Source organism: Bubalus bubalis, chromosome 7 (assembly GCF_019923935.1).
Source record: "Bubalus bubalis isolate 160015118507 breed Murrah chromosome 7, NDDB_SH_1, whole genome shotgun sequence".
Taxonomy (NCBI): domain Eukaryota; kingdom Metazoa; phylum Chordata; class Mammalia; order Artiodactyla; family Bovidae; genus Bubalus; species Bubalus bubalis.
Window position 1 is genome coordinate 40,285,476 of NC_059163.1, and position 15,224 is coordinate 40,300,699.

Sequence of the window (15,224 nt, forward strand, 5' to 3'; positions counted from 1 at the left end):
CTGTTTTGATCATTTATGACCATTTATTTTATATAGTTGTGAATTAATCAAAAATGAGTCATTCTTTTACTTTCCATATTATCAAGAGATTTTCTTCTATGGGTACAAAGATACAGTCAAATTTTATATACAACCATGTTCCCTTATACTGCGATTTGTAACTGTAATGTATTAATGACCTTCAGTGCTGAGCCAATAATATATGGTTAGATACACAATGATTCCTTATATAACATGCATTCATCATTTTTTAAACTTTAATGAAGGGCTAGAAATGTCTTAATTTTAAGGTGAAATCAGTATTAAAGACACAACTTTTATTTCTAAAGTTATTCCACTTTTTAAAAATATGCGCTTGCACGACTGCAAAAAATATCTAACAACCATTAGTATTAATTGTACCACCAGGTCATGGGATTATTGAATTTTTGCCTTCTGATTTAAAGTTGTTTGAGGAGGATTACTTAATAAAATAGGTGACACTGGTAATGACAAACTAAGAAATATACGAGACTATGTTCTTATACTTTATCAAGCTATAACCTTGACTTCATGACACTCATATCACCACAAACTACAGTGTGCATAGATCAAATAAACACAGCAAGTTTATCAAGTGTCACTGTGAGAGCCTAGTTTTTGCTTGAAGGTGTCTAGCCATTACTTTTGGAAATTACAACCAGCATATTTCTCTTGCAAATCCTTAGCTAGCCTAACTCCTTTGGTCAAATAATTCATACACAGTTTTTCTGATACCAAGACAAGTTTTTATATTTAAAGAAACTAGTTCTGCTATGATGGTAAAGAAACATAGATTCAAATAAAGTAAAAATATAATTATTAAAATAAAAAGTTTATTTTTAATTCATCAATTAAAAATCTGAAATAAATTAGGGAATGACTTAACCCTAGTTTTCAACAGGGCCTTATTCTAAACTGTCAAAACAGATCATAATGTAACATTGATACATAGCATCTTATTTGCATGATAAGACTCTTTCCTATTGCATTTCAATTTTTTGATTGGTCATTAAGCAATTATTTTCCAATCTGAATGCAGGAAATAATTGTATGAAAAATGCCCTATGGCTATTTACATGAAATTATAAATGTAAGAGCACTATTCTTACATTGAGAATGAAAATAAATAGCAATGCAAAGAAGAGGAAGACAATTAGATACTTATATATTACACATCAAACTACTTGAAATTTATTCAACATCAAGTGCACAATGACCATCCTAGTATAATCAGTTTACCCCAAAGCCAAGAAGCACAAAAAATAATATATGATTCTAAACCCTCGAAATAGTCACAGTACATAAAATCTGAAAATAGAAAATGCTACTTTGCTTTCAAAGTGCATATTTGTTACTTGTAGAGGAGTATCACTACAATAAAATTCACACATAACATGTTTTGCAGATGCAAAGGCAAAATAAAATTATTTTCCAATTGCCAAACTGCATACTGAATGCACAGGGAAGGCTCCTAAACACATGCTTACAAAGGAAAGCTGTCAGGTGTACATATTGTAGTACATACTGTTGTATTAGAGACTGCATAGTTAACTTTTGAAATATATATTAATATTTATTTTGAATTTCAGTACCAAGTGGCTAATGTATTAATAGATGCTATTGGATGTGTTCTCAATAATTTCATGTATCATGATGATGACAAAGATTTCTCAGTATAACATATTTGACCATACAGATAGTGATATTACTGCAAGTATTACAAATTACCTAGGCTGGCAAACATTATAAACATTTAAAGGATGATTAATTTCTAGAAAAAAAAATAGCTAAGCAGAGCTTAGAAGTCAGCCTACCATTTTCACCATTAATAAAACATGACTTCATAAAAAAATTTATATGGTAATATTTTCTGTGGTAAAATATAATTTAGTACTTTCTCAAGCTTCACATATTATTAGAGGTTAACATATTTTGAATTATTATTTTCAATCACTGGCACATTAAATATTACTATAACTAAAAATAGATTAATAATAAAACAAATTACATAAAACCATAATAGTACAAGATATATGTGTTTGATCATTGTTTTGTCCCTGCTAAGAACTGTTTATAATAATTAATTTGTTAGCTTTAAAGTTCATTAATATATAAATACACATGCAACTTTACCAACACAAAATAAACTTGGGAAAAAGTACATATATGGTAGCTCATGAAAGAATTTTTTAAATTCTACTTTTTTCTGCAAAGATATCATTAGAAATACTGTTTCCTTTTACATACAGTAAGCTACAATGATCCTGTTTTCTGTCTCTATCATTGTGATACACTTGCTAAGTACGGTTTAATGAACATAAGATGCAGTTAAAATATTTGAGCATCGCAATCACCTTCTCAACTCCCAACCCATTATGGCTTGGGTGACGTACCTCCCAAGAACAGATCTCCTAGTGTGGGTCCTATACCGAACCATGATATTGTTTTACTGCCAGTCAGGATGAGTCCCAGGTGCTCATGTTATCACTGGATTTTTGTTCTCTGATCTCTCTTCCCTTGCTCCCAACCACATCATTAGAACAAAAAAGTCTTTTATCTTCATGTAACACTACATTAGTTAACACCAAAGAATTGGCCATCTGCTTTCACTACTTCTCTCTACTTCTGCCAGGTCTCATTGCATTATAGATAAGGATTTTATGGTTATACAGGAAGGAGACACAGTCATGGAAAACAGAAAAATAGAAATACAGAGGTACACAGAGACATAAAATATGGACAGATAAACACAGAACCAGAGACATTTCTTAAGTTTAAAGTTGTATATATATATAAATATACACAAAATGTGGATATACTAATTAAGTTTATTTTCCTATAAAAAATACTGGCCAGACTCTCTAGGATGATGTGGGAGATTACTCAACTAGTGTAAATATTATTCAGAATTAATTATTTAGCTTAGTTTCTAATTTTACCCATGAAGAAATCATGCAAAAAATGCATCACTTACAATTACATAGTACTACCACTGACAATAGAGAATTATATACTAAAATATAATATACTGACAATTATATATTAAGTCTTTATATATATATGATATATATAATCAGTTTGACAATAATTTTGTTTAGATACTAGTATTAAAATTTTCTGGCAAAATCAAAATGCTGAGACTGTAGTAGCAAAAGACTTCAATTCTCAGGATAAGAATAAGGATAATTGTATATCTTCCTTATCTAATGCTGAGAGGTTTAGCTCTATTTCAAAGTAATTAGGGGTAGGAAAATAAAACAGAAGATTAACTGAGTGCCAAGCACTATGTTAGGGACTATGTGTATATCATTCATTTCTTAAAATAACCCTACATGGAGTATTTGTTCTTACAGATGAAAAGCAGGCTTACAAATTTCTAAGTTACTATAAGCTTGAGGGAAGAATTTAGAATCCCTTGTTCATTACCATAGCTTTAGTAGCTAGCACGGTCATCTGACTCACAGTCTATGATAAATGTTATTTGTTAACTAATTTACCAAATAACTGTTACAGAACTTGTAGGCAGTAGAGCTGAAATTTTATCTCAGATCTGTTAAGACTTCAAAGTCCAGTCGGTCTATGCCCAGAACATGGAAGAGGCAGCAATCTACCTTTTTACCTCATTTGTTCACAAGAACCAGGAGAGCTGATGTGGAATTTTCTACAGGGAAGAATGGCTTTAATAGGAACTGATTATTTACTGGCAGTTAAGACCAGAGCTCAAGAAGCTAAATCCTTCATTTTAAGACCTCTCTGGGTCTCATGTGCAACTTTAGTCAAGTTGTTATATAAAAAGTAATGATGATAATAATAAGTAATATTAAACCCATGAGAATGCTGTGATAATTAATTGTACCAAATACATTTAAAGTTTATGGCTATTGAATCACTATGTCCTTGTCACTCAGTCATGTCCAACTCTTTGTGACCCCATGGACTGTAACATGCCAGGCTCCACTGTCCTTGGAATTCTTCAGGCAAGAATACTGGAGTGGGTAGACATCCCCTTCTCCAGGTGATCTCCTCGATCTAGGTCTCAAACCCGGGTCTCCTGCATTGCAGGTGGATTCTTTACTGTCTGAGACACCAGGGAAGTAGTCATCATTATTATATACTCTGGAGAAAAGGCCAGAAATTTGGGTCATGTCCAGAAAAGTTAATTCTCTCTGATCAGGAGAAGAAATATAGCTAGGCGTTGCATCAACAGTAGGCAAGGACATGCTATCCAGGGATGTTTTGGAAAAAAAGTACCTCTATTACTAAGACATCTATTTTATTTCAGTCCTATCAGGTTTAAAGCTATATGGTATTCTTTCAAGCCAAGACTGGCGGGGACTCCAAAAATGTCTAATTCTATTATATTTCTGCACTGATCAAAGGCACACACACTTTCTCTTTATGAGCAAGCTGAACTCAAAAAATCTGCTTACATGGAGCCCTTCATTTACAAGTTTGAAGTGGCATCACAAGGCAATGGAGAAAGCCTTCCATAGAAGGCAGCAAAAACTGACTTGCATTTTCTCTGGTGAAAATTTTTAAAATACTTACACAAGGTAATAAGAATAAAGTTTATAAGTGGAAAGTTTCTATATTGTTTAGCCTGATATGCATAGGATGATATAAAGTAGTTCACAGAAAATAAAAACATTATTTTAGTTTTTTAGTCAAAATATTTTATATATTTTTATATACCAGGGTCAATAGTTTCTATACTTTATTAGTTTTTAAATACTTATTAGAGTTGCTTGAAGAGATTATATGTGTGTTTCTGTATGCTTGTTCAATACAGGTCTCAACTCAAGAATCATGGTGTAAGGCTCAGTGATCTTTGGGACCCATGAGGTACAAAGTAGGTGTCAGGTTTAGGAGACCAGAAACTGCACCTCTGAAAAGAAAGTCTTTCTTACAATGTGTATTTCTGCTATTTTTAACCTACCTTGCTCTAATAGTACAATTTTAGACTGACTTTGTAAACATGAATTGTACCTATACTTAGAGTTTTTTTTCCTGAATATCAGTATCAAATGAAGAAGCTCTCAGGGTAAGCTAATTCTTAGCTGTTACAATTTACTAAAACAAAAATATACTGGAAGGGTAGATAGTATGATGAAGGAAATTAACATGTTCAATCACTTAATATCAGTCATGCTCTGTGCTAGAATTTTTACATATCCTATTTATTTAATCTTCAAATAAACTTACAAGTGAGACATTTTCATAATATCAAAAAGGTTAAGTTGAATCATCTTTAGGTACACTGACAATTAGAAAAGCATTTGTTTAAAAGAACATAATTCCTATACTGTGCCATATCACAAATGTTATACATGCCCAAGTATATGAACGTGCAAGTGTCACACCAGTGTAAGAACTGAGGGAAAAATTTGAAATATTTAACAATTTTACATTGTTTAAAATGAGATGGTTGTATAATTTTACTTTTATTTTTTTTAAAAAAGCACTATCTTATAGCAATTTGTTAGAAATAAAGTTGTGAAAGCAGGGAAACTTTAGGGGAAATGTCAAAAGACAAGTGATTTTATCCCATTTTTATAATGACAGTAGAATGCAATTCATGTTGAAACATATGAATGAGTCAAATTAAGAACTGCATCACTGAAAAACTACAATAGATTTCTATAGTCAATTAAAAACCAAAAATGAGCCAAGGAGGCTAAAAAGTCATTTCAGCTGCCTGTTAAACTATAATACTCTGAGACCTCCTAGGCAGTGGCAAATACAGCTGTGTCCTTTTTTCTTTGCTATAATTATCATTAACATATGCGACAGTGACTGTATTATGCCATTTTCATCTAAGGGCAAAACCAATGATAATCAGTAGAAAACTTTAAATTGGGAAAAAGTAACATATGTATAGACTTGAATCTGGCAATTTTTAGAGGGATTAAATAAATATTATTTTAAGTGGTACAAAATTTGTTTTGCTTATTTATTGACTAATTAGATGTTTTATAAAAATTTGCAAAGGAAGATAGATTATTTAACTATCATACTCATGCTATAAGTACCAAGATGTCTAAATGAACATGTATACAGTCTTTTATGAGCATATTAGCATGTTTCAGGAAAAATACATTTTTGCTTATGTTGATACTGTTTTGATAATGCTTTTTATCTCTTTTCTCATTAAAAGGGATATCACAATTCTGTCTTAATGAGAGGTTTCAATTTAATTTTGTGTGTTAAGGATTGAGCAGGGTACTAAACACTCAGAAACAAATAATTACTGGATTCAGGAAAGTAGAATTTGGGAGTATTTTCTTTCGAAAGGGCATTTACTATATTAAAAGCTATTTTACTTAGCAAAATAGGTCATTTAAATTCATAATTAATGATAGTTAATGATTTAAATAATACTCTTTAAGAGTGATAAAAATAATAAAACATGAAATTAAAAAAATAGTTTGGTTAGATACACATTTTAAATGGTATTTTATGAAATAAAACTCAACATTCTACTTATTACAGCTTAAAGTACATTATTTACAGCTATTATTACATGGTAGGCAAAAACTGCAAAATCATAGCACAAAAATTTAAAATAAAGGATCTAATATAAATTACTGAGACAACATTAAGTGTCACAGAAAAATATAATTAAAAGTCTTACCATGAATTATCGGTGCTAAGAGCATCATGAAGACCAGTAGCTGTGATGGCCACATTGTTGTGAGCTCGGCAGTGAGGGTGCCTCAGGAGCGAGAATTCTAAACTTAAAATAAGTGTCTTTCTGATTCTTTTTCTGTATCCCAAGATGGATGATTAAAAACAAAACAGCTCAAAAAGAAATATTCTTCAAAACAGAAACACCAATACCCAATTCAGAATCCTGCAAACAAGAAAAAAAAAAAAAGTTATCAAATATAGGTTTTATCATTTCCTTGAAAGTTTCCTTGCTGATAAGAACATCTGTATACCTCCTCCCTTCCTCATTGTAATCAATACACACATCATATATAAAAATAAGTAAGTAACCTAAAAGATATTATTAACTTATGTATTACCACAGTATTTATTTCCCAACCCCCAAACTTACTGACAGAAATAATTCAGTCTCACTGGACAAATTAATATAAATAAACTATACTCATTTGTATAATAATTAATTTGTATAATTTATCAATAGGTTTAAACATTGGTGTTTACTTAGGGTAAATATTATCCACAAATATAATTTTTACTAATAATAGAAAAGTTTTAAAAAAACATTCATTATGATTACTACATGTGTGAACAAAAAAGATAAATGTATGAGTCCTACTTTCATTCTAGACCCTGAGAATAATTCAGAAATTATTCTAAATTTTAACTATATTACTTTTCTAATTATTTTTGTAATTAAACTTGTGAAAATTATAATTTATGTTAATTAATTATGCTCATTCATAATCAATTCATTTAGCAAAAGTCTACTGAGTGTCCTCTAAATTACAAAGTACTGTGCTAAGAAAATAGGACAAAATATTGAATAAAACATGCAACCTATCTTCCAGGATCCTACAACTCAAAATGAGGAATTTTGCTTAAAAGTGTTAAATACATATAGAAGACACTAAAAATTTTAAGCATTGTAAAGTTATTTCACTGAATCAAACCGATATAGCTGCCCTCTCTTTAAAGTTTGCAGATATATATGTTAGAAAGTAAAAGTATTGAAGGTACATGACCTCAATTCTGAAGATGTTGTTTTTCACAGTGAGCATCTTTAAAACTGATCAATAAAGTACTAACTGGGTATTCCTTTTCTTTCTTTTTCTTTCCTCTCTCTTTCCCTCTATTCAAGTAATTGTTGATAGTATATATTTCACTATTGTGAAATAGTGTGAAATATATTTCACATTTTGAGTATAAATCTAAATTTTTTTCTGGAAAGAAATATTCAAAATAGAGATAGCTTACTGAGGATTGTAATAACCTTCATTCTATCAAAACACATTGGAAAATATTTCTGAAGTGCTCGCATTCATTATAAGGCAAAATTACACAGATTTATCTGAATTTCTGGCACTACTATTCACAGTATGTAATTAAGAGCACAGGTTCTGAAGCAAGACCATCTAATTTGAATTATTAGCTCTACTAGTGGGCTTCCCTGGCGGCTCAGACAGTAAAGAATCTGCCTGCAATCTAGGAGACCCAGATTCAATCCTTGGGTTGGGATGATCCCCTGGAGAAGGGAATGGCAACCCACTCCAGTATTCTTGCCTGGAGAACTCCATGGACAGCAGAGCCTGGCAGGCTACAGTCCATGGGGTTGCAAAGAGTCGGGCACAACTGAGCAACTAACATACACACAACTCTACTAGTACTAAGACTTTGGGTAAGTCATTTAAGCATTCAGTTCCTTGATTTCCTCTCTGTTAATGGTGGGGAAGCAATGTTACTTAATTCATATGGTTACATGAATATTAAATATGCTAAAATTTGTCATATATTATATGCAATACATAAAAATATGTATTGTTCAGAACAATAAGTATGAAAGTGCTATATATATTAACAATTCTTATACATCTCATGAGTTTTCAATTTTATCTTACTTTTACTTTTTAATGTGGTTGTGTAAGAAGCAAGACATTTGAAAATTCAAGCAAAAATATTTACTGAGTCACAATTGTACAGATAGGTATGGAATAAACTAAATCTGGAAACAACAGATATAATAATTTTCTTTCTAAACTCACAGACATAATAGAAAAACTAAGCTCATAATAAACACTCTCATAACATTTTACTTTTACAAACAGAAAGCATTGACAAGAAAAAATGAGGTTGAGGTAAATAATGTGAAAAGAATTTCTGTGTAACATTTTGCTTGTTTTTTTAATTAACACTTCGACTTATAAGAAAACATTTAGAACTTATATTTAATTGTCATGTCACAAGTATATAACTCTTTCTGAAAATAAAATTGAAAGCAGGTACTAATTTAAAATAGCCTTTTACATGAATATGATTATGGATACTTAAATAAGGATACGTAAATTGACTGACCCATCAACAAGTAAACAATCCCCCTCAACATTCAATTATCTTTTCTTCCCCTCTATAGCATCAAGGGACATGTATATGTACACAGACAAATACACACAAACACACGCACACACACATATATGTAGAAGATAAATATATACAACACTAATTTAATAGCAACTCTTCTAGGTGAGTTATTTATTCACTATTTCAAAAATATATACTAAATACCTTCCTTGGTGGATACTATTGAGAATGTAACTAAAGTAGAAAAATTTTTCCCACAACTTCTCCTGTAATGGGAAAATAATAATAAATGAAGTCTCAGTATAAAGAGAAGAATTAACATTTTTCAGTTCTTTTCATATGACAACTAATTTTCTAGGTATTTACACAATTATATGATTAAATTATCCATATAGATCTATCATGCAGATAACATTGTCTCATGTCTACTGAGAAGGAAAATCAGACATGTTACTGAGCAAGAATTGCAAACTGAACATCTGCCTCCAACATCAGTGCTCTTTCTTCTCTCTAAGGTAGAAATAAACAAGATGTATGGGACTCCCCTTGTAGCTCAGTTGGTAAAGAATCTGCCTCCAGTGCAGGAAACCTGGGTTCGATCCCTGGGTTGGGAAAATCCCCTGGAGAAGGAAATGGCAACCCATTCCAGTAGCCTTGCCTGGAAAATATCATGGACAAGAGGACCCTGATGGGCTGCAGTCCATTGGGTCGCAGAGTCAGGCACTACTGAGCGAATAACACTTACTTACTTATGATCATAATCAGGGGTGTTACTTGTGGAAAGGAATAGACAAAATATAGCAAGTTTTTGAGGAAAGACTTAGGCTTTGCTTAAACATGTTACCCAATTGTGCTGAGTAAAGAACAAAGGAACAGCATGGATATATGAAGTAGGTCTGGAGGGACAAAGAGAAAGAAGAAGATAGACATGCTTAAAAGGAAACTGGACAAATTATAATATTGCACCCTTTGAAGGAATCAAAAAATTATTTCCATAGTTAAATATGAGTAACACAATTATGAAGTAAATTAAGTCTAGTTTTAGTGAAAACCAGAAGTTTATTTCATGTATTTTCAACTTGATGAAGGGACAGGAGAAAATTATAGAAAGTATAAGAAAGTGATTATCTATAATAATGACTTATTTTAGGATATCATGGCAGGGCATAAAACCATGTCTACTAAGATTACTTTGAACTTGATTTATGCATAAAAATTTGTTTTCACGATTACAGTGTAACCATGTACTGTTTACTATGTAAACACCTGTGTGTAAACAGAGGTGGGGAAAGGAATTTAGATGAATGGAAGCTGTTATTTGAGGACAGTGACATGTTCTCATACTCTAGCCTCACCATCCTTTCACTCACAGTCCCACAATAATATGCTAATTTGGAGGTACAAATAATAATATAGAAATTTTAGTAGATAATGTTCCAGACCAGACTGTTCATAATCTACAGAAAAATAAGCCATTACTCTTTCAATACTAACATTAAAAAAAAGAAAGAAAGAAAACTTTTTGGAATGTTTTTCTTTTCCAATTACGTGTTGTTATTAGCAAAACCAATCAGTTTTCATACAAAGGGGATTTTTACTCAAATCATTTCGGAAACATAGCTTTTCAAAAACACATAAAGGAGAAAAACCAAGAAAAGACATAAGACTCATTAAATAACTCTTGAACAAAATGATTACTCAAAAAAATTTACTACTAATAAAAAGAATTTGACAAGTCAAGTTCAACATATATTTCCAACTCTAAAGAATTTCTTTAAACTTTTCCATGTACAAAGCTCTATGTTAATACCATGGGTCAAAATAGGAGAATGTGGCTGAAAGTCTAAAATATCACCATTTTTAAACAAGTTCTAGTAAAATATGGATGCCAGAAGGTGTACTCACCAATAATTTAAAGGGCTGTGCAAAATGTGATATGTGTTAAGTGAGATATTCTAGAAACATGTGCACACACACACACAACTTGCCAAAAAGTCTTCTGAAAAAAACAGCAAAGGACTTAAAAACATGCTGACTGAACATTCTGGTGCTAGGCAAGTTTACAAAGCTCTCTGAATTTCAGTTTCTTCAACTGCATAAGAGAAAAATATACACCTGTATTTTGTTGAGAAGACTAGCATACCATAAATTACTGGGGCTTCCCAGGTGGCACTACTGGTAAAGAACCCACATGCAAATGCAGGTGACATAAGAGATGCAGGTTCAATTCCTGGGTTGGGAAGATCCCCTGGAGAAGGGTATGACAACCCACTCCAGTATTCTTACCTGGAGAATCCCCATGGACAGAGAAGTCTGGGGGGCTATGGTCAATAGCGTCCACAGAGTCAGACTGAAGCAACTTAGCACACACATTGCATGATACAGACATGTCATGTCATCATGCATGTCTACCAATGCTTGTTTGTCACTCACCAATTTCTTTGTTTCCTTAATTTCTTCAGAACTGAGAAACAGACCATATGCTTGACTCCCACACCTTAAATCTCACTTACATATTTAGGAAAATCATACACAGTCTCCTTGAGAGAGATGTGCACTGTCCTTAAGAAAGCTACGAATGAGCAATGGATACTAAGACAATGTAAGATTTTATTTTTTAAAAAGAATTTTCAGTATGTTATTCTTGTTTGAAATACACTATGTTACTTAGGATATTAATTTCCAGTAATAAAACATATTAAATTACTTTAAAATTAAGTTGCTTTAAAAATTACTACTGAAAGATAGTTTCTAACATATATCAAAGATTATCAGAAGATGGCAGACAGTTTTCCCTGTTATGGTATCAAAAATCTGGAGTGAGTGAAAGTCGCTCAGTCATGAAGGACTCTTTGCAACCCATGGACTGTAGCCCATCAACCTCCTCTGTTCATGGAATTCTCCAGGCAAGAATAATGGAGTGGGTTGCCATTTCCTTCTCCAGGGGATCTTCCCAACCCAGGGATCAAACCTGGGTCTCCTGCAGTGCAGGCAGATTCTTTACTGTCTGAGCCACCAGAGAAGCTCTCAAAAACTTTGAAGGAATATATTTATCTTGATAAGGTAATCTGTCCTCCATCAAAACTATATAACTTCACTACACTTAACAATATTAGAAAGGAAAAATTGAGGTTGATGAAAGTGTTCCAATTTATATCACTAATATTTAAGATTATAATTAGGAAACTGATTTGACTCATTTTCAACTAAACATTAAAAAAAATTCACAATATGGAAAACATTCTATAAATGCTTTATGTAAGTAAAATCTTTCCTCATAAATTACATGGAAAATTCCTTATTTGTTCAGATTAAAATTTAATGAAATTTATTTAATTCAGATTAAACTTAATTCATATCTAGCATAATTATATGCTAAAACTAATTTTTTTTGTTACTGCTGAAATAAAAGTTCTTCTGAACTTGGACATTGATTTACTTTGAGGAAACTGATACCTTAAATTCTGATGGCATAATTTTTTCTCAATTTAATTTTTTCATATATCCTTCTCAAATCATATTTGAAATTTTACTTTATATTTGCTTTCTTTCTATACTCTAAATAAAGATTAGTATTAGCCTGTGAATGCTATTCATCTTGAAATTGTTGCTTCTACTTTTAAGCTATTCTTAACTACATATCTATAAAATATCTTAACCTCAATCTTTTCCAAATTAAATTGCATGTCATTATTGTACTTTTCCCTCATAATAACCTATTAAAGGCACTATAATATCTTCTTTATAATGTTTTTATATCCTCTTTGTATTTATTTATTTTTTAATTTACAATATTGTATTGGTTCCACCGGTTAAATATTCACTTATTACAAATTCTGCTAACTACAAATTGCATTTCATATCTACCTTAAAAATTTATATTAATCCACATTTCATTTTATATATTTACATGTTTGCCATTTAAGTATTTTTAGAGCTTGATTTTTTTTATATGTTTGGCACTTGCCGAATGTTTAAAATGCCTTGTGGCACTGTTTTAATAACTGATTGGTACATAGTCCTATAACACCACTGCTAATTATAAAACAACAGTTTCCCATTCAGCAACATTTCCCCATTCCAAATAGCTAAACTGCAGCTATTTCCGCACCCCCCCCCAAAATCCTCTTACTTTAGAAATGTTTATAAATATTGTTTGAGTGTAATCTGTATTCTTCCAGGTTATTAGACAGATTTTGAAATTTGAATGATTTGCTATTACATTCATTAACAAATATTAACTTCTTAGCAATATAAAACTGACATATGGTAACTTAATGAAAGTGATACATTTTCAAAAAAAGTTTATCCATATTAACCAAAAAGGATCAAGTGTTTCTGAGAAATATTCATTTAACAAGGATGGAAAATATATTTCAAATAGAGTATTTAATTATGCATAGATGCTTAGATAAGGAGTTTAAGTGCTAAATATTCAAATTTAATATGGCAATATTTCCATGATTTATTAATATTATACAATCATAAGCACATACAGGCCAGTGCTCCAGAATCCATGTCCTATAAAACGATACATGGTGTCTATTCTCACAAACATGTCTTTCTAACACGGTTCTACATGGAAGACTCATTGTGCTGTGAATGGATGCTCCAAGTTATAATTAACTCTTAGGGAAAAGAAGTAGAGCAGTAAAATGAAAAATTAGATGACTATTACACAACTTCTCCCATCACCATCCTATAAAATATTTAAACGTCTGGTGTTAATGATCACTGAGTAGAAGCAAAATAAGGTTTAAAGTTCAGATTGAGTAAAATACATATTTTTAAAATATAAGCTATAATTTACAATGTCTAACGGAGAAGGCGATGGCACCCCACTCCAGTACTCTTGCCTGGAAAATCCCATGGATGGAGGAGCCAGGTAGGCTGAAGTCCATGAGGTTGCTCAGAGTCAGACAGGACTGAGCGACTTCACTTTCACTTTTCACTTTCATGCACTGGAGAAGGAAATGGCAACCCACTCCAGTGGTCTTGCCTGGAGAATCCCAGGGACAGGGGATCCTGGTGGGCTGCTGTCTATGGGATTGCACAGAGTCGGACACGATTGAAGCGACTTAGCAGTAGCAGCGCAATGTCTAAAACTTTAAAAAGAGTACTTTTTCTTTAAAGTTTTCTTGCTGCTTGCCAAGAGAATTATTATATATAACTTCTCAAATGAGAGTGCATTTGAGTAGACTATGGAATTTTTAAGTTTGTAAGGATACTTGTGCTAGAGCATGAGTAGATAAAATTTGACTAAACAGTGGTTGGAGAAGGATTGTTCTAGGTTATGAGTTGTTATGAAGAAAGTTAAGAGCAGATAAAAAACAGCATACTATAGAACTCTAATTTGTCTAGTGTGTGAGGTCTACTGAGTAAGTAAGGAGCAAGGGAATATCATATAAAGAAGGATTTGGGTAGAAGAGAAAAGGTTGTGAAAGCTATACAAAGAATTTGAATTCAATTTACTTAGTTTCCAATGATGAATTTTGAAATTTTAATTTCTTTATTTTAAAAGCACAATTTGCATAAATAAAAATCACTGCAAACATTATCTTTCAAAAATCAGGGTATATATTTACAGTGAAAGTGTTAGTCAATTCATGGAATTCTCCAGGCAAGAATACTGTCGTGGATAGCCCTTCCTTTCTCCAAGGTATCTTTCCCACGGAGGGATCAAACCTAGGTCTCCTGAATTGCAGGCAGTTTCTTTACCTTCTGAGTCAGCAGGAAAGCCCCAGGAATACTGGAGTGGGTAACCATTCCCTTCTCCAGGGAATCGTCCCAACCCAGGGATTGAACCTGGGTCTCTAACATTGTAGGCAGATTATTTATCATCTGAGCAACCAGGGAAGTCAAATATTTATACAAAGTATATTTAAATTTTTTTTTAATCTTCTAAATTACTCTTAAACATTTGAGCATTTTGCTCTGAAAGTAATTTATGTGAATCATCTTTGGTTTGATATAAAGAGACTGAGTTAAGATATTAAATAAAATAGAAGTATTAAGTGAACCGTCAAATTAATAAACTAACTAGTATTTAGATAGTACCTAACATGACACCACACAAAAATATCAAAGACTTTGCATTTTCATAATATGATGCATTTGTCAGGGTTCTAAACTTGTATAACATCTCTAAGCAGCTGTTATGCTATCTGAGATAAAATACTGAT

General features: G+C 31.8%; 1 protein-coding gene across 9 annotated transcripts in view; it reads right to left on the minus strand.

The window, feature by feature from the left end:
- The window catches only part of ADGRL3 (adhesion G protein-coupled receptor L3), a 955,586-nt gene that overhangs the window by 582,839 nt on the left and 357,523 nt on the right, over positions 1–15,224 (minus strand). For all 9 annotated transcript variants that reach the window (XM_044945849.2, XM_044945847.2, XM_044945844.2 and 6 more), the window contains one exon: positions 6,653–6,871. In XM_044945849.2, the coding sequence (XP_044801784.1) occupies positions 6,653–6,707 (55 nt within the window). In that variant the 5' untranslated portion in view covers positions 6,708–6,871. The remainder of the gene's footprint in view (positions 1–6,652; positions 6,872–15,224) is intronic.